Genomic DNA, 24,012 nt, shown 5'->3' with positions numbered 1-24,012 from the left:
GAGTGAACTTGGAAGAGCTGCTAAATAGAAAGTTATCACAGTACTCGTGCTCATGTTCCAAGGAACAGTGAACCCCAAATGGAAATTGTGTTTCTGGCCTCTGAACAGATCCCAGAGTATCAGAACCTGACAGCATGCATCCGTGTTTACTCCAAAATATAGAGACCGTCACACTTTAGGCCATGGATTGCACAGCTGGTGAAAGATTAGAGAGAGACGATTTTGGACAATTCTCTCACATCTCAGTTTTGATCTTGTTTCACTTGGTATCCAGTTACAAGAAGTCTAAAATGATAGCATAGCACACGTCGTACACCATAGAAACCTACAGAGGTTCCTGCACTTCTAGTGTTCACCACATATACTTGCCTTCTTCCATGTCTTTCAGGGCAAGTAATTTGTCTGCCGTTCTCGCCTCCTCAAACGGTGCATCATACGGGCCTTTAGACAACACTTGCAGTAGGATTTCATCTCCAGAAAAGAAAACAAAGGCATGTTAATAGCAGCAATGCACTCGGGATTCACATATTTTGCCATGTAAATTCCTAAAGTGGTCTACGAAGACATGATGAAATGATCCAGATTCGAAGGACACCGGAGGTTCAGCTCCCTGGTCTTGGGAAGGGACACTCTGCTACCTACACCATCTGGAAAATCGTGGTTGCCGACGACACCCTGGGCGGGAAACACTGCTCACTCCAGGTATAGGGCCGGGATTTTGCCCCACATCTTGTGACAGCTGGCACCATCATCTTCCCTTTGTTCCTGTTGTCATTCTGACCCACGTCTCTAAGACCAGCCCCACGCCATTCCCATGCAGGGAGAGACCTCATTCCTGTTCCCACAAGATTCACATCCTTTGAGACTGCCTCCCCCGGGAAGCCTTCCGCAGTGAGAGTTCCTGAATGGGTGGCACACAGACCTAGACCCCAAGCCCGATTTGCTCTCTACCCAAACATGACTGGAGGCAAGTACCTTCCCCTCTGGCCTTTAGGGTGGGGATAGTGCCAGCTCCCAGGAAGGACCCTTGTGAAATTGGAAGATATCGACACCTAGAAGGAATTTCACAGCGCCGGTGTGAGGATTATCCTGGAAACTTCTCACATCGCCATCCTGACCACAACCCCCCAGGCCAGCGAGTGAACACTGCCAGGGTGCCACTCAGGGGAGCTCTGCACGAGCGGAATAAGTAGGTGGGGAAGAAAAAAAGGCACCCGAGGGAAACATACCGCTGACCCAGGACAGAGAGAGAAGTGTGTGTGGCAGACTCCACTCCCATCACCTGCCACTCTCAGGCCTAATTGTGCTTCCAGAGCCAAACTCTCAGACAGACACACCCTTCCCTACCCTCCCTAGCAGCCAGAGCAGTGCCACGGGACACAGAGGCCCTCAGAAGATTCCTGGGACCCAGATTGAGTGCTGCTCTGGATGGAAGAGAAAGAAACGCTGCTGCACCTCCTCCTCTCCTCTTCCTCCTACTTTGAAAGCAGATGCGATGTTTGGAGCTGCAGAGGCCATTTTGTGAGCAACGGGCACAAGCACCAGGAAAGACCCTGAGGGTCTCAGAGAAACTGCCCGTACCCTAAGCTACCACAGCAAAGCCATCGTTGCCTTTCTTAGATGGCTGCAACGGAAGGAAAAAGCAAGTCGCTCTTGAAGCCATTGAGTCATTGATGGTTTTCCAGGAATTTCAGCCAAGTCCAATGTCAACTGGCACAGGAACACCTGGACTTGCCTTGCCGCAATGACCTTGGCCACTTTATGGAAGAACCAAGCCTAAGTTCCTGAAGATCACTGTGCCCCTTAGACTGGGACGGAGCAGAAGACTGTGCCGTTCCTGCGACGAGCTTTCCGGAGCTCCAGCGCTGCACAGCAACTGCAGGAGGTGCCAGCAGCTCAGAGAGCAAAGAGAGCCGGCACCCCGTCTGCACCCCCGGGATGCACGGAGGGGCAGAAGCAGACACACAGACACGACCAGACACACCAACACAGCCACGCCGAGCAGCAAAGCAGGGGCTGGGGAAGGGAGCAGAGGAAGAAAACCAGCCCTGAGCAGTCACCAGGGGGCTGCTGCAGACCCACGGTGGTGCCACAGCAGGGCCACCTATGGTGTCCTGTAACTCCCCCCCTCCCCCAAGCCATCAGAAGAGAATCCAGAGCAGGAGGGGGCCGGAGTGTGACATTCCATACAACTAACCCACAGAGAAAAGCTGTCTTAGAAACGATAAATCTCGGGCTGGTGCTGTGGCGTAGCAGGTAAAGCTGCCACCTGCAGTGCCAGCATCCCTTATGGGCACCGATTCAAGTCCCAGCTGCTCCACTTCCCATCCAGCTCCCTGCTAATTGACCTGGGAAAGCAGCAGAGGATGACCCAAGTCCTTGGGCCCCTGCACCCATGTGGGAGACCCGGAAGAAGCACCTGGCTCCTGGCTTCTCCCTGGCCCTACCCTGGCTGTTGTGGCCATCTGGGGAAGGAACCAGTGGATGGAATACCTCTCTCTCTCTCTCTCTCTCTCTCTAACTCTTTCAAATAAATTAAATGAATTTTTTAAAAAAAAAATGATAAATCTCATTTACAAATGCTGTGTATGAAAAATGTACCCACGAAATCTGGATGGAGGCTGTGGGGTAGAAACGAAGCTTAACAAATTCTATAAGCTGGAGGAGCTCTTTGCTTATGAAATAGTGGCTAATACTTCAGAGTTACCTTTTTAACACGAGGCACTTCAAAATGCTTGTGGAAAATAGAATTAAAGGAAAAGTTTTTGTAGCAAAACATTTGAAATCTATGCATGCTTTTTTCCTAAGCTGTGTTTTTCTATGAACTTTTTGAAGACTCCTCATATTAAGTTCTCTTCCCATCTAAAGCTTTCTCCAGGAAACAGAGTTTTATTTCCCCTCTGGCTTTATTTTGCTAAGCCACAGGATTAGCATTCACATCATCCATATTCCAAGTCCATTTTCAAGGCTGTTGGCCCCGGGTGAGGGTTTGCCCACTACACGGAACAGGTGCTTTCAATAGACACGGGAAAAATCACCGTCAACTTCACCAGGAGTAAACAGCAAGTTCTCACCTCCCCTGCCCTGTGATGATCGTGTTTGGACCTACCAGTTCCTGAAACGCCACCCAGATGGAAGCTGCTGAGTGGATCAGTGCCTGCCTGTGCCACAGCACTGGCAGGTTGGTAGGTCCTTGGTGGGTAATGACAGGATCCTCCCAAACCCTGGCCCAGACTCCCATCTCCAGAGGCGCTCACTCCCCTCCGACACATGAGGGGCTGTGACGCTGGGGCCACCACAGAACAGCCCTCTGGCTCCTAGACAGCACTTGCTGAACACACAGCTGGTGCACCTGCGGGAGCAACCTGCATCCACTCATCCATCAGGGCTGGCCACCTGCCAGTCAGTCAGCGGGCAGTGCCGACCAGCTGAGGCCTCTTTGGGAGCGCTGGTGGAAGCAGGGCAAACCCAGAGCTCCTGACCTGGGACAGCTCCTGTGACAAAGAGTCCGCCACGTGTGGAGAAGTGTCCCCTCCTGCAGGCAGGGTGGCCAGGCACCTCTGATCCAACAGTGCCAGCCCAGGGGGAAGCAGCAGTGCTCGCTCTCCCAGAAGCTCTCTCTCCCGCCTCAGCCTCAGGCCTCTGCTGAAGGCGACGGCCTGGGCCTGGCCTTAGTTGTTAGAGTTAAATGAGAGACTTCCAGTACATCAGTCAGCCCCAGCCTGGAGGCACCCGAAGAGCTCTAGCATCCACCACGCAAACATCCCCACGGCGCAGAATCCGATGGCCGGGGCAGGGCGGGACGCCTCTTTGTAACAATCTCCCCAGGACAGGCTCACACTCAGCCGGGGCTGAGAGCCCCCCCAAGGTCCAGCAAGACCGCAGGGCCCTGCCCTCTGTAAGGGCAGGTGGATGTAGCTGGTCTGTGGGGCACTCCTCCTGCGGCTGCAAGGGGCTCCCGGATGGAGGAACCTCGGCGGCCGCTGTGAGGAGCAGGGCCTCTCCCGGGGTTTCTCCCCTGGGCTTGGCTTAATCTCTAGGGACTTTGACGTTCAGAGCAGCAGCGTCTAGCCTGAAAACAAAGCGCTCGCTTTGCTACCCAAGCAGCAGGAACAGGTCCCCTTGGAAACGACCAGGGATGAGCAGGACTACTTACCAAATACTTTAGCCAAACCTTCATCCTCATTTTTAATGCTTGAGGAAAATTTATTGGTCGGGCCTGTGGAGAAAGTAAATTCAGCTGTGATGAAAGTGCTCCCTGGGTCTGCCTGGACGGGGGTCCCCCTTAGTCACCCGGCATGACCCCCGTGGGTGCCTGAAGACACACACACACACGTTCAATGCCTTCTCTATCTTAACACAGTCCTTGGGCCCCTGCACCTGCGTGGGAGACCCGGAAGAAGCTCCTGGCTCCTGGCTTTGGATCGGCGCAGCCCCAGCCATTGCGGTCATCTGGGGAGTGAACCAGCAGATGGAAGACCCTTTCTCTCTCTCTCCCTCTCTGCCCCTGCCTCTCTGTAACTCTGTCTTTCAAATAAATAAATAAATCTTAAAAAAAAAAAAAAAAAGAATTGATACAATGCCAGCATGATGCATCCAGTAAGCTCATGAGTAAAAGATCATAAACACCCCTTTTTTTTTTTTTCTCTTCTGACAGGCAGAGTTAGTGAGAGAGAGACAGAGAGAAAGGTCTTTTTTTCTCCGTTGGTTCACCCCCCAAATGGCCACTACAGCCGGCGCACCGCGCTGATCCGAAGCCAGGAGCCAGGTGCTTCTCCTGGTCTCCCATGCGGGTGCAGGGCCCAAGCACTTGGGCCATCCTCCACTGCCCTCCCGGGCCACAGCAGAGAGCTGGACTGGAAGAGGAGCAACTGGGACCAGAACTAGTAGAACCCGGGGTGCCGGTGCTGCAGGCGGAGGATTAGCCTAGTGAGCCGTGGTGCCGGCCAACCTTTTGGGTTTTAAAGTTCTCACAAGAGTGCTCAGTTCCTCCCCTTTCTCTGCTATCCCATGATGGATAGTGTCACCATTTAAAGTGACGTAGCTCCTGCATAAGACGTCTGAGCCCCCGCTCACGGCACGCTGGCGCCCTGGCCTCCACGCAGGTGCCTCTGATTCCCTTGGCGATGTTGGCGCGCTTAATGCTGGAGAACAGCCCTGGAGTTTCCTCCAGCATGAGGGCTGTGTTTGCTGCTTCGGCTTTTACAGACCCAGTGACTTAACACAGAGAACTGCAAGGAGTGTGGTCAGCCAGTTAAGTTTAGTAAAATAGCAAAAGTGGTTCTAAAAGCAGGAGGTGACTAAACAGCGAGGAAGGAGATCCACGTCACTTTTTATAACAGGAGTTTTCATAATATCCAAATGGTAAAAACAACCCAAATGCCCATGCACATGTAAGAGACAAAATGGGCCGGCACCACAGCTCACTAGGCTAATCCTCCGCCTGTGGAGCCGGTACTCCAGGTTCTAGTCCCAGTCGGGGCGCCAGATTCTGTCCCGGTTGCTCCTCTTCCAGTCCAGCGCTCTGCTGTGGCCCGGGAGGGCAGTGGAGGATGGCCCAAGTGCTTGGGCCCCTGCACCCGCATGGGAGACCAGGAGGAAGCACCTGGCTCCTGGCTTTGGATCAGCGCAGCGCCGGCCGTAGCAGCCATTTGGGGGGTGAACCAACAGAAGGAAGACCTTTCTCTCTTTCTCTCTCACTGTCTAACTCTGCCTGTCAAAAAAGAGAGAGAGAGAAAATGAATATAGTCTGTCCACACAATGGGACAGTACTCAGCCTTACAGGGCATGAAGTTCTCACGCAGGCTACCACAGAGATGAGTCCTGGAAACACAGCAAGTCAAAGCAGCCAGGGGAAAGCAGAATGGGGAGCAGCTACTGCAGGCACATGGCTACTTTCTGGGGTGATGAAAGAGTTCTAGAGCTAGATAATGGGGGCCGGCTCTGTGGCACAGTGGGTTAAGTCCCCGCCTGTAACACTGGCATCCTATATGGGTGCTGGTTAGAGTCCCAGCTGCTCCACTTCCAATCCAGCTTCCTGCTGATGCACCTGGGAAAGCAGCAGAAGATGGCCCTGCCACCCATGTAGGAGGCCCAGATGGTGTTTTGGCCTGGCCCAGACCACACCATTGTGGCCATTTGGGGAATAAACCAGCAGATGGAAGATCTCTTTCTCTCTCTGTCTCTTCCTCTCTCTCTCTCTCTCTCTCTCTCTTTCTCTCTCTCTGTAACTCTGCCTTTCAAATAAATAATAAATCTGAAAAAAATTAAAATTAGGGCACCAGAGTTGTGGTGCAGTGGGTTAAGCCCCACCTGCACCACTAGCATCCCATATGAGTGCCTGTTCAAGTCCCAGCTGCTCCACTTCCAATCCAGTTCCCTGCTAATGTGCCTGGGAAAGCAGAGGGAGATGGTCCAAGTACTTGGGCCCCTGCACCCATGTGGGAGACCCAGGTGGAGTTCCAGGTTCCTGGCTTCAGCCTGGCCCAGCCCTAGCTGTTCAGCCAACTGGGGCATGAACCAATCAATGAAAGATCGCTCTGTCTGTCTGCCTCTCTTTTTCCTCTGTAACTCTGCCTTTCAGATAAATAAATATTTTTTAAAAATAAAATAAAGGGACTGGTATTGTGGTGTAGCAGATAAAGTCACTGCCTGCACCACCAGCATCCCGTATGACTGCTTACTTAAGTCCCAGCTGCTCTACTTCCAATCCAGCTCCCTGTTAACAGCTTGAGAAAGCAATGAAGGATGGCCCAAGTGCTTGGGTCCCTGCACCCATGTGGGAGACCTGGAAGAAGCTCTTGGGTTCAGCCTGGCCCAGCTCTCACCATTGCAGCCATATGGGGAATGAACCAGCAAATGGAAGACCTCTCTCTTTCTGTCTTTCTCTCTCTCTCTGTAACTGATTTTCAAATAAATAATAAATCTTTAAAATAAAATACCTAGATAATGATGATTCACAACTTAGTGAGTATACTAGAAATCACTGAATTACATACTTTCAAAAGGGTAAATTTTATGGTATGTGAATTTTATCTCCATAAAGCTGCTATTTAAAAAGTGATGTGTAGGACTGGCGTCACGGAGTAGCAAATAAAGCCAGCTCCTTACTAATGGCCAAGAGTTTGGGCCCCTGCATCCAAGGGGAAGACCTGGAAGAAGCTCCTGGCTCCTTGTTTCCATCTGACCCAGCCATGGTCATTTTTGCCATCTGCGAAGTGCAACAGCAGATAGAAGATCTCTCTGTGTCTCTCCCTCTCTCTCTCTCTCTCTCTAGCTCTGCCTTTCAAATAAGAAAATCTTTTTTAAAGAAAATTTAAAATGGTGTGAGATGTGCCTAGGAAAGCAGCAGAAGATGGCCCAAGTGCTTGGGTCCCTTGCACCCATGGAGGAAATCCAGATGGGAGTCCAGGCTGCTGACTTTGGCTTGGCCCAGTCCTGGCTGTTGCAGCCTGTGGGGAGCGAACCAGCACATGAAAGATCTTTCTCTCCCTGTGATGGAACAAGGACATACGCCTCTCAGCCATTCTAGGTTCTTGTTACCCCTGCCTTCTTTCAAGAGACCAGTTCAGTCTCACCCCCTGTATTCTCCCCCAGGTTTGGAAGCCAGTGGGCCAAGCTTGGAGAATCAGTATGGAGAAGCTCATCTGTGCCTACTGCCCCCCATCCCCACCCCTAACCCACCTAAGATACAAAATAGCCAGGCCTGCTGGGGTCTGGGCCTTTGCCAGTGTTGGGTCTGTGTACACAATGGCAGTTGGTTGACCTCTGCGAGTTTATTTTCTTTGAGTAAATTCAGTCTGTCTCCTCTCTGTTCTTTTCCTTACATTTGGTGCCCCCTGTGAGGAGGCATCAATCTGTGCCCCTTTTTCTTTTTTTTATTTGACAGAGTTAGAAAGTGAGAGAGACAGAGAGAAAGGTCTTCCTTTTTCCGTTGGTTCACCCCCAAAATGGCCGCCACAGCTGGCGCTGTGCCAATCCAAAGCCAGGAGCCAGTTGCTTCTTCCTGGTCTCCCATGCAGGTGCAGGGACCATCCTCCACTGCACTCCCGGGCCACAGCAGAGAACTGGACTGGAAGAGGAGCAACCAGGACTAGAACCCAGTGCCCATATGGGATGACAGCACCGCAGGCGGAGGATTAACCAAGTGAGCCTCGGCGCCAGCCCTCTGTGCCCCTTCTTCTAACACTCTGTCTCTCCCCACCCAACCTCATCACTCTGCCTTTCAAATAAATAAACAAAATATTTAGAGAACTTTTATAATCAAAAGTTAAAATGCACACATATGCTACGATCCCATGGAGCTCTGAACTTTGAGTAAGCTTCAAAATTTGGAAAACTTTTGAGGTTACTCCCTTCTTCCAAGCACTAAATCCCTAATGGCAAGTGTTGGGAGGTAAGATGGCAGGCAGGGAGAACGCCTGGGCCACCACACCAGCCCCCCCGTAGGCTCCCAGAATCACTCGCTGCCACACAGACGCACTGTGACAGTACCTTCGATCAGGTTGATAGGGTGAGGCTTGGTTTCTTGCCAGAAAACCAAGAGGAAAACACAGAGGATCAGAGCTCTGCTCATCTTCGCTGAGGTCTGTCCGCTATCAAGGAGAAAATGAACTCCTGAAGAGTCCTCCCACTCAATAGCCTTGACTCCAGGATACAGTAGAACCCTGTGGTCTGTGAGGTCACACCCAGAGGGCGGGGCAGGGGCGGGGCTATCTGCAGGGGGAGGGGGAGGGGCGTGTCCATGGACAGGGACAGAAGGGGACGACACAGTGGCAAGATATATATTTAAGATTTTATTCATATATTTGAGAGGCAGAGTTAGAGAGAGAGAGAGATCTTCCATCTGCTGGTTCACTCCCCAAGTGGCCGAAACAGACAGAGCTGGGCAGATCTGAAGCCTGGAGTTTCTTCTGGGTCTCCCACATGGGTGCAGGGGTCCATTGCTCTACCCAGGCACATTAGCAGGAAGCCAGATCAGAAGCAGAGCAGCCAGGACTCGAACTGATGCCTGTACAGGATGCCAGCACCACAGGTGGAGGCTTAACCTATTACACCATAGTGCTGGCCCCACAGTGGTAAAATATTAACCAGAACTCTTCAGAAGTGAGGGACAAAAACTCAACCCAATCATCTTAAGATAACTGGATGTAGCTAGAGTAACCAGAAAAACTGTATGATTAATCAAGATGCCACATTAAGTGTTGTTACTTGGGGGGACTGGTGCTGTAGTGATCTAAGCCCTCACCTGCAGCGTAGGCATCCCATATGGGCACCAGTTTGAGACCCAGCTGCTCCACTTCTGATCTCTGCTATAGCCTGAGAAAGCAGTAGAAGATGGTCCAAGTCCTTGGGCCCCTGCACCCACATGGGAGACCCAGAAGAAGCTCCTGGCTCTTGGCTTCGGATCGGTGCAGCTCTGGCCATTGTGGCCATCTGGGGGGTGAACCAGCCAATGGAAATCTCTCTCTCTCTCTCCCTCTCTCTCTCTCTCTCTCTTCCTTTCTGTGTGTCTCCTTTCCTCTCTCTGTCTCTCTTTCAGATAAATAAATAAATCTTTAAAAAATAGAAAGTCCTGAAATAAATTCATACATGTAAGATCAATTAACTAGCAAAGGTGTCAAGGTAATTCAGTGAAGAAAGTACATTTTTTTTAAATTTTTATTTTTATTTTTTTGACAGGCAGAGTGGATAGTGAGAGAGAAAGACAGAGAGAAAGGTCTTCCTTTTTGCCATTGGTTCACCCTCCAATGGCCGCTGCGGCCGGCGCATCTCGCTGATCCGAAGCCAGGAGCCAGGTGCTTCTCCTGGTCTCCCATGCGGGTGCAGGACCCAAGGACTTGGGCCATCCTCCACTGCCTTCCCGGGCCATAGCAGAGAGCTGGCCTGGAAGAGGGGCAACCGGGATAGAATCCAGCGCCCCAACCGGGACTAGAACCTGGTGTGCCGGCGCCGCAAGGCGGAGGATTAGCCTGTTAAGCCACGGCGCCGGCCTAAAGTACATTCTTTTAAACAAAAAATATTGAAATAATTTGGAGCCATCTTGGGCCCTGCACCCACATGGGAGACCAGGAGGAAGCACCTGGCTCCTGGCTTCAGATCGGTGCAGCACCGGCTGTAGCAGTCATTTGGGGGGTGAACCAACAGAAGGAAGACCTTTCTCTCTGTCTCTCTCTCTCTCACACTAACTCTGCCTGTCAAAAAAATAAATAATTTGAAGCCAGTGCAATAAGCAAAAATTGGGAACAACCCAAATATCCACAAAAGGTGAAATAGACAAGTTCTGGCACAGCCATATAATGAAACATTACTAAGCAATCGTGCACCCTTCGATAGCTCAGCTGGTAGAGCGGAGGACTGTAGAGTGAACATTACTAAGCAATCAAAAGTAATAAAAATATTGCGCAATGATATGCAGCAATCAAAATAACTGTGACGAGTGAAAGAAATAAAACAAAGTGCACAGGACAGGGGTCCATCTACATCCAGCGCTAGAAAATGACAGCTAATCCATAGCACAGAAAGCTGGCTGTGCTGGCTTGTGTTTGTGAAAACCCAGCATATAAGAATCAGCTGCCTAGGACACATCCAAAACCACACCAGCTGTAATCTACTGGGATTAGGGGGATCTACAGGCAGAACAGTGGTCTCCAGTGGCTGCAAGATGCAGGGCTCTTATAGACAAAGCTGGCCTGTGACTAACCTAAATGCATCTGGACTTTCTCAAGAAATATTAACATTCCAGGCATCAGACAAGAGACATTCCAGGGTCCAGCTGGCAAGATAAGCCCAGTGGTTTACCTTGATGGCTTTCTTTACCCCATATGGATTAGAATGACCTCCAGGGAAACTTAGAGGGCAAGATGGTGGTTACATCCAAGATGGCTGGATTCACGTCCAGTTGAGTTCCAACAGGATGAAAGGTGGAACTAGGAGGAGAGGAAGGGATTTCGAAGGCACGCAATAAAACTTCTGGGTTGGGGCCAGTGCTGTGGCACAGCGGGTTAAAGCCCTAGCCTGATCCCGCGCTGATCTGAAGCCAGGAGCCAGATGCTTCCTCCTGGTCTCCCATGCAGGTGCAGGGCCCAAGCATTTGGGCCATCCTGCACTGCACTCCCGGGCCACAGCAGAGAGCTGGACTGGAAGAGGAGCAACTGGGACAGAATCTGGCGCCCCAACCGGGACTAGAACCCAGTGTGCCGGCGCCGCAGGCGGACTAGTGAGCTGCGGCGCCGGCTCTGTCTTGTTTTTGAGATCTGTCTTTGGGAAATTGCCATCACTGGAAACTTTGGAAGTTTCCACAGACCCCACCCTATGGCTTCTCCATGTCTACATTGGCCCGTGGGTCCATTTTGCCTTTATGAGTAAGGGGAGCGTGGGCAGTAGTTACAGAAATTGAGCGTCAAGGGAACCCAAGTGCAGGTAGCACAAGAGGGTGCTGAGAGGATGGGAGGAGGGGCGGGGAGGCCACGTCTGGCCCTGTGGGGCTGGGGGCTCTTTCTCACGCCACCACTGACTCACCCACCTTCCTGCCTTTGTTCCTCATTCTCTCCTTTTTGCTGTTTCTTGTTCCCTGTAAAGCTAAGTTTCTTTCTTTTTCTTTTGACAGGCAGAGTTAAACAGAAAGAGAGAGACAGAGAGAAAGGTCTTCCTTCCGTTGGTTCACCCCCCAAATGGCTGCTACAGCTGGCGCCCCGCGCCAATCCGAAGCCAGGAGCCAGGTGCTTCTCCTGGTCTCCCATGAGGTACAGGACCCAAGCACTTGGCCCATCCTCCACTGCCCTCCGGGGCCACAGCAGAGAGCTGGCCTGGAAGAGGAGCAACCGGGACAGAATCCGGCACCCCAACCGGGACTAGAACCTAGAGTGCTGGCGCCACAGGCAGAGGATTAGCCTCGTGAGCCAAGGTGCTGGCCAAAGCTAAGTTTCTGAAGTCTTCCTTTTCACCGTTACCTCAGGATAATTGACAAGGCTGCCCTCGTGCTCTGGAGCTCCGTTTGCTCCGTTTGCTCCGACAGCGTACAGCTGGGCCCTTCCTCCAACGCAAGCCCTTGTGACTCCCCAGCCCAGCCACTGCCCTGTGCCCAGTGTTCAGGGAGTTTCCTCACATGCAGCAGCACTGCTTGGTAAGTGGCATGCAGAACATTTTGCTCTCGTTTTTTAAAAATTCCATTTAAAATATAATATATAGGAGCCAGCATTGTTACTTCTTGGGTAAAGCCATTGCCTGTGATGCCGGCATCCCACAAGGGTACTGCTTTGAATCCCGGCTGCTCCATTTCCCATCCAGCTCTCTGCTAATGTGCCTGGGAAAGCAGTAGAAGATGGCCCAAGTGCTTGGGCCCCTGTACCCATGTGGGAGATCCAGAAGAATCTCCTGGCTTTTGACCAGCCCAGCTCTGGCCTTGTGGCCATTTGGGGAGTGAACCAGCAGATGGAAGTCCTCTCTGTAAACTTTGCCTTTCAAATAAATAAAATACATCTTTTTTTAAAAAAAGTAAACATATGCATGTTCAAGGTAAAACAAGTCAATATAAAATTTCACCTGGTAACAATGAATTCATTCACATTTAGCAATGGTTCCTTCCCCACATTAAAAAGACTTTTTTTTTTAAAAGATTTTATTTTATTTATTTGAAAGACAGAGTTACAGAGAGAGTAGAGCCAGAGAGAGAGAGAGAGAGAGGTCTTCCAACCACTGGTTCACTCCCCAGATGGCCACAACAGAGGATCTTAACTGATCTGAAGCCAGGAGCCTCCTCCAGGTCTCCCACATGGGTGCAGGGGCCCAAGGACTTGGGCCATCCTCTACTCCTTTCCCAGGCCATAGCAGAGAGCTGGATCAGAAGTGGAACAGCCCAGACTCGAACCGGCACCCATATGGGATGCTGGCGCCACAGGCAGTGGCTTTTCCCAACACGCCACAGTGTTGGCCCCTTAAATAAGTATTTTTTAAAAGATAAATAAAATGCCGTAGCGACCATTTTGGGGGTGAACCAACGGAAGGAAGACCTTTCTCTCTGTCTCTCTCACTAACTCTGCCTGTCAAAAAAAAAAATTAAATAAAATGAAGTTCTGTCATAGTTCTGTAAATATTGTTAAAAATTAATTTTTCGAAGACTCCGCTACAACTATGTTGCAAGGACTTAATCCAAGGTAAAGTAAGCAGAGATGTTCCGCAGGCACAGAGGACAATATCAAATTATCACACAACTGTAATTGTTACAAGGAAAAGGGCTCTTCTCCGTGGTTAATAAAGAAGTGCTTTGGATGCAATACCCAGATTCAGCCAGCATCCTGGGGGACCGCGTGGTCACGAAGGAGCGAGGTCCAAGGCGCTGAGGTACCTTCGTCCTGTCCTCTCGGACAAGTCGCACTCGCCGCCCCTCCACTCCGGTCTGTGGCCCCTGGCCCCGCCCACGGACCCGCCCAGCGCCCCGCTTCCCCTTTAAGAACCGAGCCATGACGTCACCCTCGTCGCGGCGCAGCCTATCTTGGCAACGCCCCTGCCGTTCTTCCGGACAGCTCCAATTGGCTAGTCAGCCCAAGGAGGCCCCGCCCCTTCCCTCGCAGGCGGGCCGGAGCGCCCGCCGTCAATCGGGCCAGGTGGGAGCGATGATTGGCCGCAGGGCCCGCCCTCCAGCCAGCCCCGGCGGGCTCGCGTAGGCTGCGCGCTGGGGTGGGAGGAGCGCGGCTCCGCTGTGGGAGCCGCCGCGGTCCCCGTCAGCCCGCCCGCCGGTCCCTCCTGCGGCCCGCCTGCTGGGCAGGGCCGGCCAGGCCCGGACATGGAGTCCTACGACATCATCGCCAACCAGCCCGTGGTCATCGATAACGTGAGAGGCCCGGCAGCCGGGGGGAGGGCGGGTGTGCCGCCCCCGGGGGCGCACGCGGCGGCGCGGGGAGGGACCCCCGCGCATCCCCGCTAGCCCTCCGAGCGCCGCCAGCCGCCCCTGCCTGGCCGCTCGGTTTGCCCCAGGGCCTCGCGCCCGCCTGGCCCTGTAGCCTTGGCCTTGGGGCAGCCTCTCTGCTGGCGCCGCGGAGCCCCTGCCCCGATCTTTCCTACGGCAGAGCGGAAAAGTGCGGCAGATCCTGGGTGACCTCCGGGCGGCCGGTGCACCTGTGCGTTAAGCTCGGGCGGGACACGGACCCTCCTCGGTTGAGAGGAGAGTCAGTGGGCAGGCTGCGACCCCAGCCCTTGTGCCCATCGTGCGGCCCTGGCGCTGGCTGCCTGATGGAGGTGGTGCCTCTGCCCTGTGGCACACCGCTAGCCTCTTTGGGAGGTGGCTCCCCAGGTGATCTGCACAACAGCGCTTCCCAAGGGGACTGCACCGTGGGGCAAAAAAAAAAAAAAAAATACAGGTTACTTTCACCCAGCCACATATCCGCCACCACTGGTTGGCCCTTCGGCTCCTGTGATCCTCGGTGTCGAGCAGAAATTCCGGGGCCTCTTCCCAGGACGTAGAAGCAATTGGAGGCAGTTGTTTGGAAGCCTCGGAGGAAAGATGCCTTGGCCCTCAGTACAGGAGCTTTGCTTTTAGCTGCCCCAGGAGGGAAGATAAGGGCTGGGGACTATGGATCCACCCGTAGCTGGGTTTTTACTCTGGTGTATGGGCCTTGGAGTTTGCAAAAATTATCCACTCCTCTGTTTTCTGGGATCTGAATGCTCCCCTCCCCCTTGACCCTGGTGGGGTCCCCATGGCAGTCTTTTGGAGAACCCCTGTGGGCTCACCTGAGTCCCATAGGGGATGTTTAACTGGAGGCTGGCCTGCATAGGGGGTGTGCTGTCAGAGCAAGTCTCCAGCAGGCTGCAGGAACCCCCAGACGGCTTCCCTTGTAGGTGGGCAAGTTATGCACGCAAGCTAACCCAGGAACCCCCGCACCCGGAACCTGGAGATGTGTGTGCGCTTGGGATGGAGACTGGTGGGAAGGGGAGTGGAGAAAGACGCCAGTTGTCCCATGCACCCAGTGGGCTCACTGGCAGGCCTTTTGATGGTCCATGTTAACTGGGGTGGGGGAAGGCTGTTGGGGGCTGCTTCTGGCCGACTCTTGGCACTTGTCCCCTGGATTCCTCCCTCCTGGAGCCATCCCTAGAGTATGGGGAGGAATGTATGTCTCACAGCTTCTCAGTCTGTACTGTTGGCCGCCTGGGTTGGGTGATTGTTAATATGGGGGTGTCCTGTGCATCCTTGCCCACTGGATGCCAGTAGCAGCACCCCCTACCCGCGACCTCAGTCACCAGGCACACCCAGAAGTATACTTGGAAGTGATCTTGGTCTCTCAGCAGGATCTCTGGCTTCCTCCCCAGCCCTCGGTGGGGCATCCAGCTCTCTCTGCTGCGCACCGTGCTTCATCAGGAGCTAAATGTTGTTTTCCTTTGCAGGGTTCGGGGGTGATCAAGGCTGGCTTTGCTGGAGACCAGATTCCTAAATACTGTTTCCCAAACTAGTAAGTGTTGCTCGGGCAGCAGCCCTGCCGCTTGGTTTGCTCCGGGGAGAACGCTGGCCCCCATCTTTGAGGAAGACACAGCTATGAGGTCGACAATGCCGGGAACTCTGAAAGGACCAGTGCCCCGGGATCCCCCTTGCTCTTTGGAGTCGCTGGTCTTCACCTCTGCAGCCAGGGAGGAGGAGAAGCAGCCAGCGCTCCCCTGGGGCTGGGAGTGGCAGCAGCAACAACAATAAAAGGAGAGCTGTCCACAGGGAGACCTGAACCTGGGGCAGAGCGCGCAGACGCACACAGCACTCTAGGAAAGGTTTTGTTTCGGTCAAGGGCAGTCTGTGCCGTGTGGCACTGCTGGAGGCAGGAATAAGCAGGAGGTACAAGCCAGAGACGGCCTGTGCGGGGCCACGCTAGCCCACCAGGAAAGGTTCCTTGGCAGTGCCTCCTCTCAACTCCTTGAGGCTTTGACGTTACTGGCCTGCAGGCAAGCCAGCGGAGGGGCCCCCACATGGCTGACTGGGCCAAGAATCTCGGGCTGGTCTGGGCACAGTGCAGCTTGGAGCACCCCAGAGAGCCTCGGCTTTGCTCTGGGCACTTTCCGAGGAGGTGATGAGAGATCACTGCTGGTGTGTTGGGGACCTGGGTCACGTTTTGAAACGTGGCTCAACGAATCAAGCCAGTTACCAAGGACTGCACCTCTGTCTGGAGGCCCTAGCAGCGGGAAGGGACACTCTGAGCTGAGGGAGAGAGGGGCTGCGCCTGCTCCCTGGGGTGCAGGGATGTTGATGGTAGCCCTGCCCCTGGGGTCAAGATCGTGGGCTGAGTCATTGTGGCCAGAGAAGGCTGACCCTCTGCCAGGCCTGGGCAACTCGTGACAGGCTCAGGAGCTCGGCCTGCTCTGGGAGGGATGCCCATTGCTTCTGACCCTGCACTTCCTGTCCCCCTGCGAGTTCCACATCCCAGAGACCCAGCTGCCAGCCTGGGCCCCATGGCCACGTCCTGGTGCTTTGGTGTGGGAAAAACTGGAGCTCATCTCTGCCCCCTCTCACACATGGCTGACTTTTCTCTGTCCTTGCAGTGTGGGGCGGCCTAAGCACATGCGGGTGATGGCTGGAGCCCTGGAGGGTGACCTCTTCATCGGACCAAAAGCAGAGGTAACGCCGTGGAGCCTGCCCGCCCCCGGGTGGGCGTGGGGTCTTCCTTCACAGGTGTGTTGGCTGCTCGGGAGCGGCATCTGTTCTCAGGCCCCCGCTGCTGCCCGCCTGGCCACCTCCCCGCTCCAGCTGTGAGGTGCTAGCCTTCTGGCTCGGTGACCTGCCTGGGAGCTGATGGGCAGATCAGGTGCTCTCATTAGCAACCAGTGGGGAGAAGAGCAGGCCAAGCTTGGGCAAGTGTGTAGGCACCGAAGGCCAGAGGGCCACCATGTGGGGCTCACAGAAGGTGGGCTCAGTAGGAGCTGCCGCTGAGAAGCCACGTGGTGCTCCACAGGAAGGGGCGCCCCTAGTGGAGGCACTGGGTCTACACAGGCTATTGCAGCCTTGGGGGCTGGCGGAAGAGGGAGAGCGGGCTCTGAAGTTAGGGCTGCACTCCCCGAGGAGCCCTGGGCCCAGGTGACCTGCAGGAGGGGCTGTGTTGCCCAGAGCGGTAGCTGGAGTGCAAGAGGCGGGAGCTGGGCAGTGTGCAAGCAGAGAGCAGCGAAGAGGCCTGGGGAGCGTGGGGAGGAGCCCAGGACACTGCTGGACACATAAGCTCATCCACGTTGAGGCGCCAGCTCAGAGCAGGGGACACCCACTGGGGAGGGGCGGCTCAGTTCAGAGCAGGGGAGGCCAGAAAACAGCTGTTCAGCGTGGGACCCCTCCTTCTCCCGCAGGAGCACCGGGGGCTGTTGGCCATCCGCTACCCCATGGAGCACGGCGTGGTGCGGGACTGGAACGACATGGAGCGCATCTGGCAGTACGTGTACTCCAAGGACCAGCTGCAGACCTTCTCCGAGGAGGTGCGCGGCCGGCCCCTGCTCCCGCCAGGCTCCCAGGCCGGCCTGGGCTCCCCCGCCTGCCCTCCTTCCTGCTGGGGGCTGCCACCTTTCCTCTCTCCCTCTTGTTTTGTGCGTCTGTGCACATGTGCACAGCCAGTGGCTGCCCGACGGGCTGAACTACCTGTGCTCACAGTTGGGGGTGGGGGCAGTTGTCCAGAAAGATCCTCCTGGGCCTAGCATGTGGTCTGCACATGCCCATGACTCTCACGTCTCTCGTAGCATCCTGTCCTCCTCACAGAGGCCCCGCTGAACCCCAGTAAGAACCGGGAGAAGGCAGCGGAGGTGTTCTTTGAGACCTTCAACGTGCCGGCCCTGTTCATCTCCATGCAGGCCGTGCTCAGTCTGTGAGTGCTCCCAGCGGCCAGCCTCCTGCTTGCATGTCCCTTTCAGACTGGATCATGTGGGTGTTCCAGGGGGGAGGGGTCCCTGTGGCTCGGTGGCTGAGGCGAGGGGATGCTGACCCGGTGACAGGTACGCCACAGGACGCACGACGGGAGTGGTCTTGGACTCAGGGGACGGGGTCACTCACGCCGTGCCCATCTATGAGGGCTTCGCCATGCCGCACTCCATCATGCGGGTGGACATCGCCGGCCGGGACGTCTCCCGCTATCTCCGACTGCTGCTCCGCAAGGAGGGAGCCGACTTCCACACCTCGGCTGAGTTTGAGGTTGTCCGGACCATCAAAGAGGTGCCGAGAGGCGAGGGGGGCAGGGGGAGGGCGAGGCGTGAGGCGGAGCCCCTGGCTGTGGGAGTCCCGACTACAGCTCTCTGAGGGCTGTGTCCCGCCCCCTCCCCGCAGCGAGCCTGCTACCTGTCCATCAACCCACAGAAGGACGAGGCTCTGGAGACAGAGAAGGTGCAGTACACCTTGCCGGACGGCAGCACGCTCGACGTAAGTGGCCAAGCCCGGGCTGCAGGCGGAGGGGGCTGGCTTCTCCAGAGCCCGTCTGCCACGGTCCTGTGCTCCAAAGGTGGGACCTGCGCGGTTCCGGGCCCCCGAGCTGCTGTTCCAGCCAGACCTGGTGGGGGACGAGAGCGAGGGGCTCCACGAGGTGCTGGCCTTCGCCATCCACAAGTCCGACCTGGACCTTCGCCGGACGCTGTTCGCCAACATTGTGCTCTCGGGCGGCTCAACGCTTTTCAAAGGTACTGGGGTTAGACCGGAGGCCAAGGGGCAGCCAGGCCCTCAGAGGCTGCATCCCACGCCCTGACGCTGGGGGCATGGCCCTTTTCCTCTTGGCCTCTTGGGTGGTACTCAGTGAGCTGCTCTTGTTTGTTTAAGGCTAACATCTGTGTCTAGAGCTTTCCACTCGAGGTCTAGGGTTTCCTCGGGGACTGTTGGGTGGGGAAGAGCGTAGAGGCCAGGCGCGGAGTGACCGGGGTTCCCCCTCACATCATGTCTCTGAGGAAGCTGGGCCTGCCTGCACCCAGGCCGCTGGGCCTCGGGACGGCTGGCCCTGCCCTGGACCCTACAGAACTGAGAAGAGAGGCGGTGGCAGCTGCAGGGGAGGGGGCGGGGAGCTCGGAGGTGGCTCTCAGCTCAGCCAGCCTTGTGTTCACAGGCTTCGGCGACCGATTACTCAGTGAGGTGAAGAAGCTTGCCCCAAAGGACGTCAAGATCAAGGTAGACTGCAGAGGGTCCCTCTGGGGCATGGGGGAGCTGGGCAGCCTTGAGCTGGGGGGGAAGGGCTCCTGCTGCCTGCACACCCCCCCCACCTCCACCTGCACCAGCCCCACTCCTTCCAGCTGATGCCCCTGCTGCCTGGCTTCAGGCCCTGGGCTGGGGGGTGGCCGCTGTGTGGGGCCTGGGCAGTTACATGGCCGCTCGCTCCCTCCAGATCTCAGCCCCTCAGGAACGGCTGTACTCCACGTGGATCGGGTGAGGCGGGGCTCAAGGGGAGGGCTCGGGAGGAGGCTGTTGGCCCTGGACACCTCTCCTGTGGTTGGTGGGTGGACTTCCCTGCCCGGTAAGGGAACGGGGCTCTGAGCACCCAGGGAGGGCAGCTGGCCCAGCCCACAGGTCCACAGGAATGCTGCCCTCCGTCCCCACAGGGGCTCCATCCTGGCCTCGCTGGACACATTTAAGAAGATGTGGGTATCCAAAAAGGAGTATGAAGAGGATGGCTCCCGTGCTATTCACCGCAAAACGTTCTAGCACCCTGGGAAGATGGAGCATGTGGGGAGAGTGGGAGGAAAGCGTGCCAGAGCCCTCAGCCCCTTTAGGCCGGGGCTCATATCTAGGCTTAGGGACCCCTGCATGTCCAGGACCTGGGAAGGTGGTGCAGCTGTGCTCTGTGCAGCCCTCTCCTACACACACACACACACACACGCACGGTAATGTTAGCTGCATGGATAGCAGTCTTCATTGGAACATAGGAATTGGGGAGCCCAGCATTGGGTTGGTCTGGGTGTCTCCCTTCACAGGGCCTGTTAAGCCTGAGGTTCCTTGTTCCAACTCTTGGGGTGCTTCCCTGAGCTCCAAGGCCAGACAGCCAAGCACTCCATTTTCTCTGACACGCTCCCACCAGAGCCAGAGTGCCTGGACGCCTGGAGCATGGGGTGGAGAAGCAGCCAGCAGCTCCAGCAGGTGCAGTGAGATGCCACCCCCTCTTCCTGACCCAACAGGGCAACCCTAACCTTTTCACTCCATCTTTCCTTCTTCCTGGGCAAATGCCCTGGCACAGGGCAAGCACCAGGCAGTGCCATCCGCAGTGAGAGAGTGTGCCAGGGTCAGCCCATGGGAGCCCCAGGCAGCCCCAGCAGCGGGGCCTGTCGCACTGTCCTGTCAAAGCACTTCATTGACGTGCTGCCCCCTGTCCTCTACCCCTCGTACCTGGGTGGGAACGGGTTCATGGTCTTCATTCTTTGAAGGGGAAGCCACTTAATCCGGAGTCAGGTCCAAGGGGGAGGGGGCCATTTCCTTCTGTCACCTCCTCAGGGAAGGAGGGCTTCACTTCCATGTGGCCTGGACCCCACCTCCTGTTCCAGATAATGTACAATAATTTATCACAGTTGCCTGAAAAAAAACACTTTTTTGTAAATCATTATAGTGAGAATTATGGACAAGGCCCATGTGTGGCTGTTTTCTTGTGGTTCTTTGTACTGTTGTTGGCTCAGCCGTCCCCGGGGACTGTGAGAGAAGGTGGTTGGCAGGGCCGCTGTCACCCAGGAGCAGAATTCCCCAGCCTCGTTACCTGCTTGCTACAGTCCCCCAGGGACAGCCTTGGCCCTGGACAGAGCCTCTGCAGCCGCGTCCTCACCCAATCTGAGTGAGTGCCTGTGCATGCCCACTCTGTTGGGGCCAAGGTGATGGATACAGGCAGTGATGTAGGTTCCGCGGTTCAGACATGTCCTGATGGGGTGGGGAATGAGGGAGAGGAGCTGGAATCTCCAGGAAGAGGCAAAGAGCAGAGGGAGCTGTGGGAAGTGAGGCTGGAGAAGGCCTATGCATTATTAAGAATCTGAGCACCTGCCATGTGCCTGCAGGATATGTCACCCCAACGAGTGGCACAGGTTAGGGGAGCCAGGCAGATGGACCAGTGCAGTACGGAGTTGTAGGAAGCAAGAGGTCAGGCAGGTGACCCACTTGGGGCAGGTGGACTGGCAAGGGCCTGGAAGGTTTTACCTTAAAGGTAAAGCTTAAGGCTCAAGGAGATGCCTGGGGCCACTGGGGCAGAGACCCAGTTTATAGCTGAGATAAACCGAAAAGGTAGGTTGACCCATGAGAGGATTCTTAGTTGTGTCCCAGGTGACAGGCAGCCAGCCACAGTAGGCTGGTGACCAGGGCCATGTGCTGAAGGCAGCTGAGGCTGGTGGAGGCTGAGGGAGGGTGCAGAAGCAGGGCGAGCAGGTAGGAGCGAGCCAGCACTGAATCAGGCCTGGCTGTGTGCTCACTGTGCAGCCAAGCAGAGTGGACACGGACAGCTCTTCCTGCCGACTTCTCTTCCCCACCACCCAGGCCTGGAGCCCTGTCCCGTGCCTCCTGCCGGCTCCTTCCCTCACCCCTATTGTGCCCATTGCCACATTTATGGTTCTGTGCTGCCTTCCCACCTGCCCTTTCCTTTCTACTATGGTCACTGCCACCCAGCTCTGTTTTCCCTCCCAACTAATCCATTTGCTCTCAAATCTAAAGTTCAGAGAATCTTACCACTTCCTGTTCCAAAATGTCAGGCAGTTGTCCTCTGCCTGGTGGAAAATAATTGATGAGATGTTGGCAACGTCCTGTCCACGATCCACACATTATTCACAACTGATGCAGGCCCCAGGCCATCTGTCCCTTCACCGGTCGTCAGGTGCTGCTTTGCTCACTGCCTACCCTCACACAGCAATGACCTTCAAAATCCCAAGGCAGCATTCTCCCCACACCCTCTTCCTGCAGGGATAAATGGGTAAAGGGCTCAGGCCAGGTTCCTCTCTGTTAGAGCAGAAAAGCTGTGGATGAGGAAGGGAAGTGCTGGAGGTGCTGGATTGGAATCAGGGGAGGTGTGAACTCATGGCTGTAACGTATGTGTAGACACTGAAACACGCACATCTGTGTGAGTGCCAGGCTCAGGAACAGGCATTTCCTGGCCCTGCTTGCTGGGAGGGCCTGGAAGCAGTGACACCCCCTCACAGCACATAGCGTCCAGACCTTGGTTCTAAAATCCCATCCCTCATTTCCCTGGGGCAGGAAAGCACAAGATGAGTCTGGAATACCATGGTGCCACAAAGCAAGGCAGCACTAACAAAAGGGGGGCCGGGGAGTTGGGGGAGCCTGTCTAAAGGACACAGGAACCAACCTGAAGGAGGTCTGTAATGGATTGTAAGCCATGGATAACCTGTGAGTCCATACCGATGTGCAAGGAGGGACAGCAGAATTCCAATTCATGTAGAAGGAGTCTTTGACCTAGTAACTTACCACTGGGCAAACACCACAGTAATAATGTTACAGTAATAATTTGTTATAGTGATATACTGTATATTTTTCTAAAAAATAAACTAGAAGATTTTGAATGTTTTCACCATAAAGAAATGGTAAATGTTTGAGGAGATAGGTATGTTTACCCTGATTGGATATTACACAATGTATACATGTATTGAAACATCATATGGTATCCCATAAATGTGTATAATTTTATCAGTTAAAAATAAATTATTTTAAAAATAATTTAATTTTTTTTATTCATTTGAAAGGCAGAGACAGAAGCAGGCACTCTTCCATCCACTGGCTCACTCCCCACATGCCCACCACAGCCGGGGCTAGGAATAGTTCATTCCGTAAATTTCCAGACAGCAGGGGCTGGGCCAGGCTGAAGCCAGGAGCTGGTAATGCCACCTGGATCTCCCACATGAGTGGCAGGGACCCAAGTACTTGGACCCTCGCCTGGTGTCTCCGAGGGTGTGCATTAGCAGGAGACCGGATTCGGGAGCAGAACCAAGACTTGAACCCAGACAAACCCATATGGGATACAGGTGTCCCAAGCAGCACCTAACTGCTATGTCAAACACTCAGCCCTAAGCTAATTTTGAATGAATGCAAAAATTGGCAGAAATGATACTTGATTGTCTCAAAGCTCTTTCCATGAGGCGCTTAGAATTACAGAAGGAAAAACAGTAACTTTATGGAGGAGAAACTTAGTAGACACCACTTTTACCAAAGGATCAAAGTTTACATCTCCAGTCTCTTGACACACTGAAAGGGGCCCAGTTCCACCTGTGTATCCTTGGATCCTCTTGTAGTTGGCAAACCCAAACAGACCAGTTCTCTTGTTCAGAAGTGGCAGGTCATGAAGATAAAGACCGAAGAGGTATGACACCTGTGTGCGACGTGAGGCACTGCGTGGAAGGGGACCTGCCCAGGAAAGTGTGAAATCCTTGCTGATCTGTTAGTAGCACTACACCGATGTTAACTGCCCGGCTTCAAGAACTGTACTGTGGTAATGTCAGATGTTCACATTAAGGAATGTCTGTAATACTTTAGGAATTTTTCTGTAAGTCAGAAGTAATTGCAAAATTTAAAAAATGAGGGACAAGAGAGCTCAGACTCAGAGCTAAATGGTCTGGACCCACAGTTCTGCCACCACAAACGGCTGTGTGATGCTGCGCATTCCTTGTTTGCCCTACTCTAATAGGGGGTGATAATAATAGCACCTACCTCATGGGTTTTTTACAGCCTGGAAGATGAGCCTAGAACATTCTGTGCCAGAAAATGAGTGCTCAAAGAAAGAGATGTCCAGGCCACAAGAGAGGCAGGTCAGGACTCTGGCTTCCTATACCAGTGTCCGGGTTCGAAGTCTGGCTCCACTTATGATGCACACCCTGGGAGGCACTGGTGATGGCTCGCATGCTTGAGTCCCTGCCACCCACGTGGGAGACCTGGATTGTATCCCCAGATCCTGCCTTTGGCCTGGCTCTGCCCTGTCCTTGTTGTGGGCAACTGGGAAGTAACCCAGCAGATGGAAGATCTCTGTCTCTAGCTTTCTGAAATAAATTAAAAAAAAAAAAAAAAAAATCACAGAAACCAGCTTGAAGAGGTTCCCATTGGCCAAATTTAGAACAAAT

The 24,012-nt window shown here is 54.4% G+C and overlaps 1 protein-coding gene and 1 long non-coding RNA gene across 2 annotated transcripts; one reads left to right on the top strand and one right to left on the bottom strand.

The window, feature by feature from the left end:
* Positions 1-392: 392 nt before the first annotated feature.
* Positions 393-13,352, bottom strand: LOC133772887 (uncharacterized). The gene is made up of 3 exons (XR_009867835.1): positions 13,278-13,352; positions 4,157-4,219; positions 393-471 (listed from the first exon to the last, which is right to left on the bottom strand). It is a non-coding gene; the product is annotated as an uncharacterized LOC133772887 (long non-coding RNA).
* A 348-nt stretch (positions 13,353-13,700) lies between these two features.
* Positions 13,701-22,580, top strand: ACTR1B (actin related protein 1B). The gene is made up of 11 exons (XM_062209924.1): positions 13,701-13,831; positions 15,379-15,443; positions 16,516-16,591; positions 17,308-17,433; positions 17,692-17,816; positions 17,944-18,160; positions 18,272-18,364; positions 18,444-18,618; positions 19,035-19,096; positions 19,311-19,351; positions 19,525-22,580. The coding sequence occupies exons 1-11, from the start codon at positions 13,784-13,786 to the stop codon at positions 19,625-19,627; spliced, it is 1,131 nt and encodes a 376-aa protein (XP_062065908.1). The 5' UTR covers positions 13,701-13,783; the 3' UTR covers positions 19,628-22,580.
* The last annotated feature ends 1,432 nt before the right edge of the window (positions 22,581-24,012 follow it).

The sequence above is a fragment of the Lepus europaeus genome, chromosome 13 (assembly GCF_033115175.1).
Source record: "Lepus europaeus isolate LE1 chromosome 13, mLepTim1.pri, whole genome shotgun sequence".
Taxonomy (NCBI): Eukaryota; Metazoa; Chordata; class Mammalia; order Lagomorpha; family Leporidae; genus Lepus; species Lepus europaeus.
This window is presented reverse-complemented; position numbering and strand designations above follow the sequence as displayed.

Coding starts and splice junctions, on each gene's coding strand:
- ACTR1B (XM_062209924.1), top strand. CDS start 13,784: ATGGAGTCCTACGACATCATCGCCAACCAGCCCGTGGTCATCGATAAC. Junction 13,832..15,378: donor AGCCCGTGGTCATCGATAAC/GTGAGAGGCCCG, acceptor TTTCCTTTGCAG/GGTTCGGGGGTGATCAAGGC. Junction 18,619..19,034: donor CGGCTCAACGCTTTTCAAAG/GTACTGGGGTTA, acceptor TTGTGTTCACAG/GCTTCGGCGACCGATTACTC.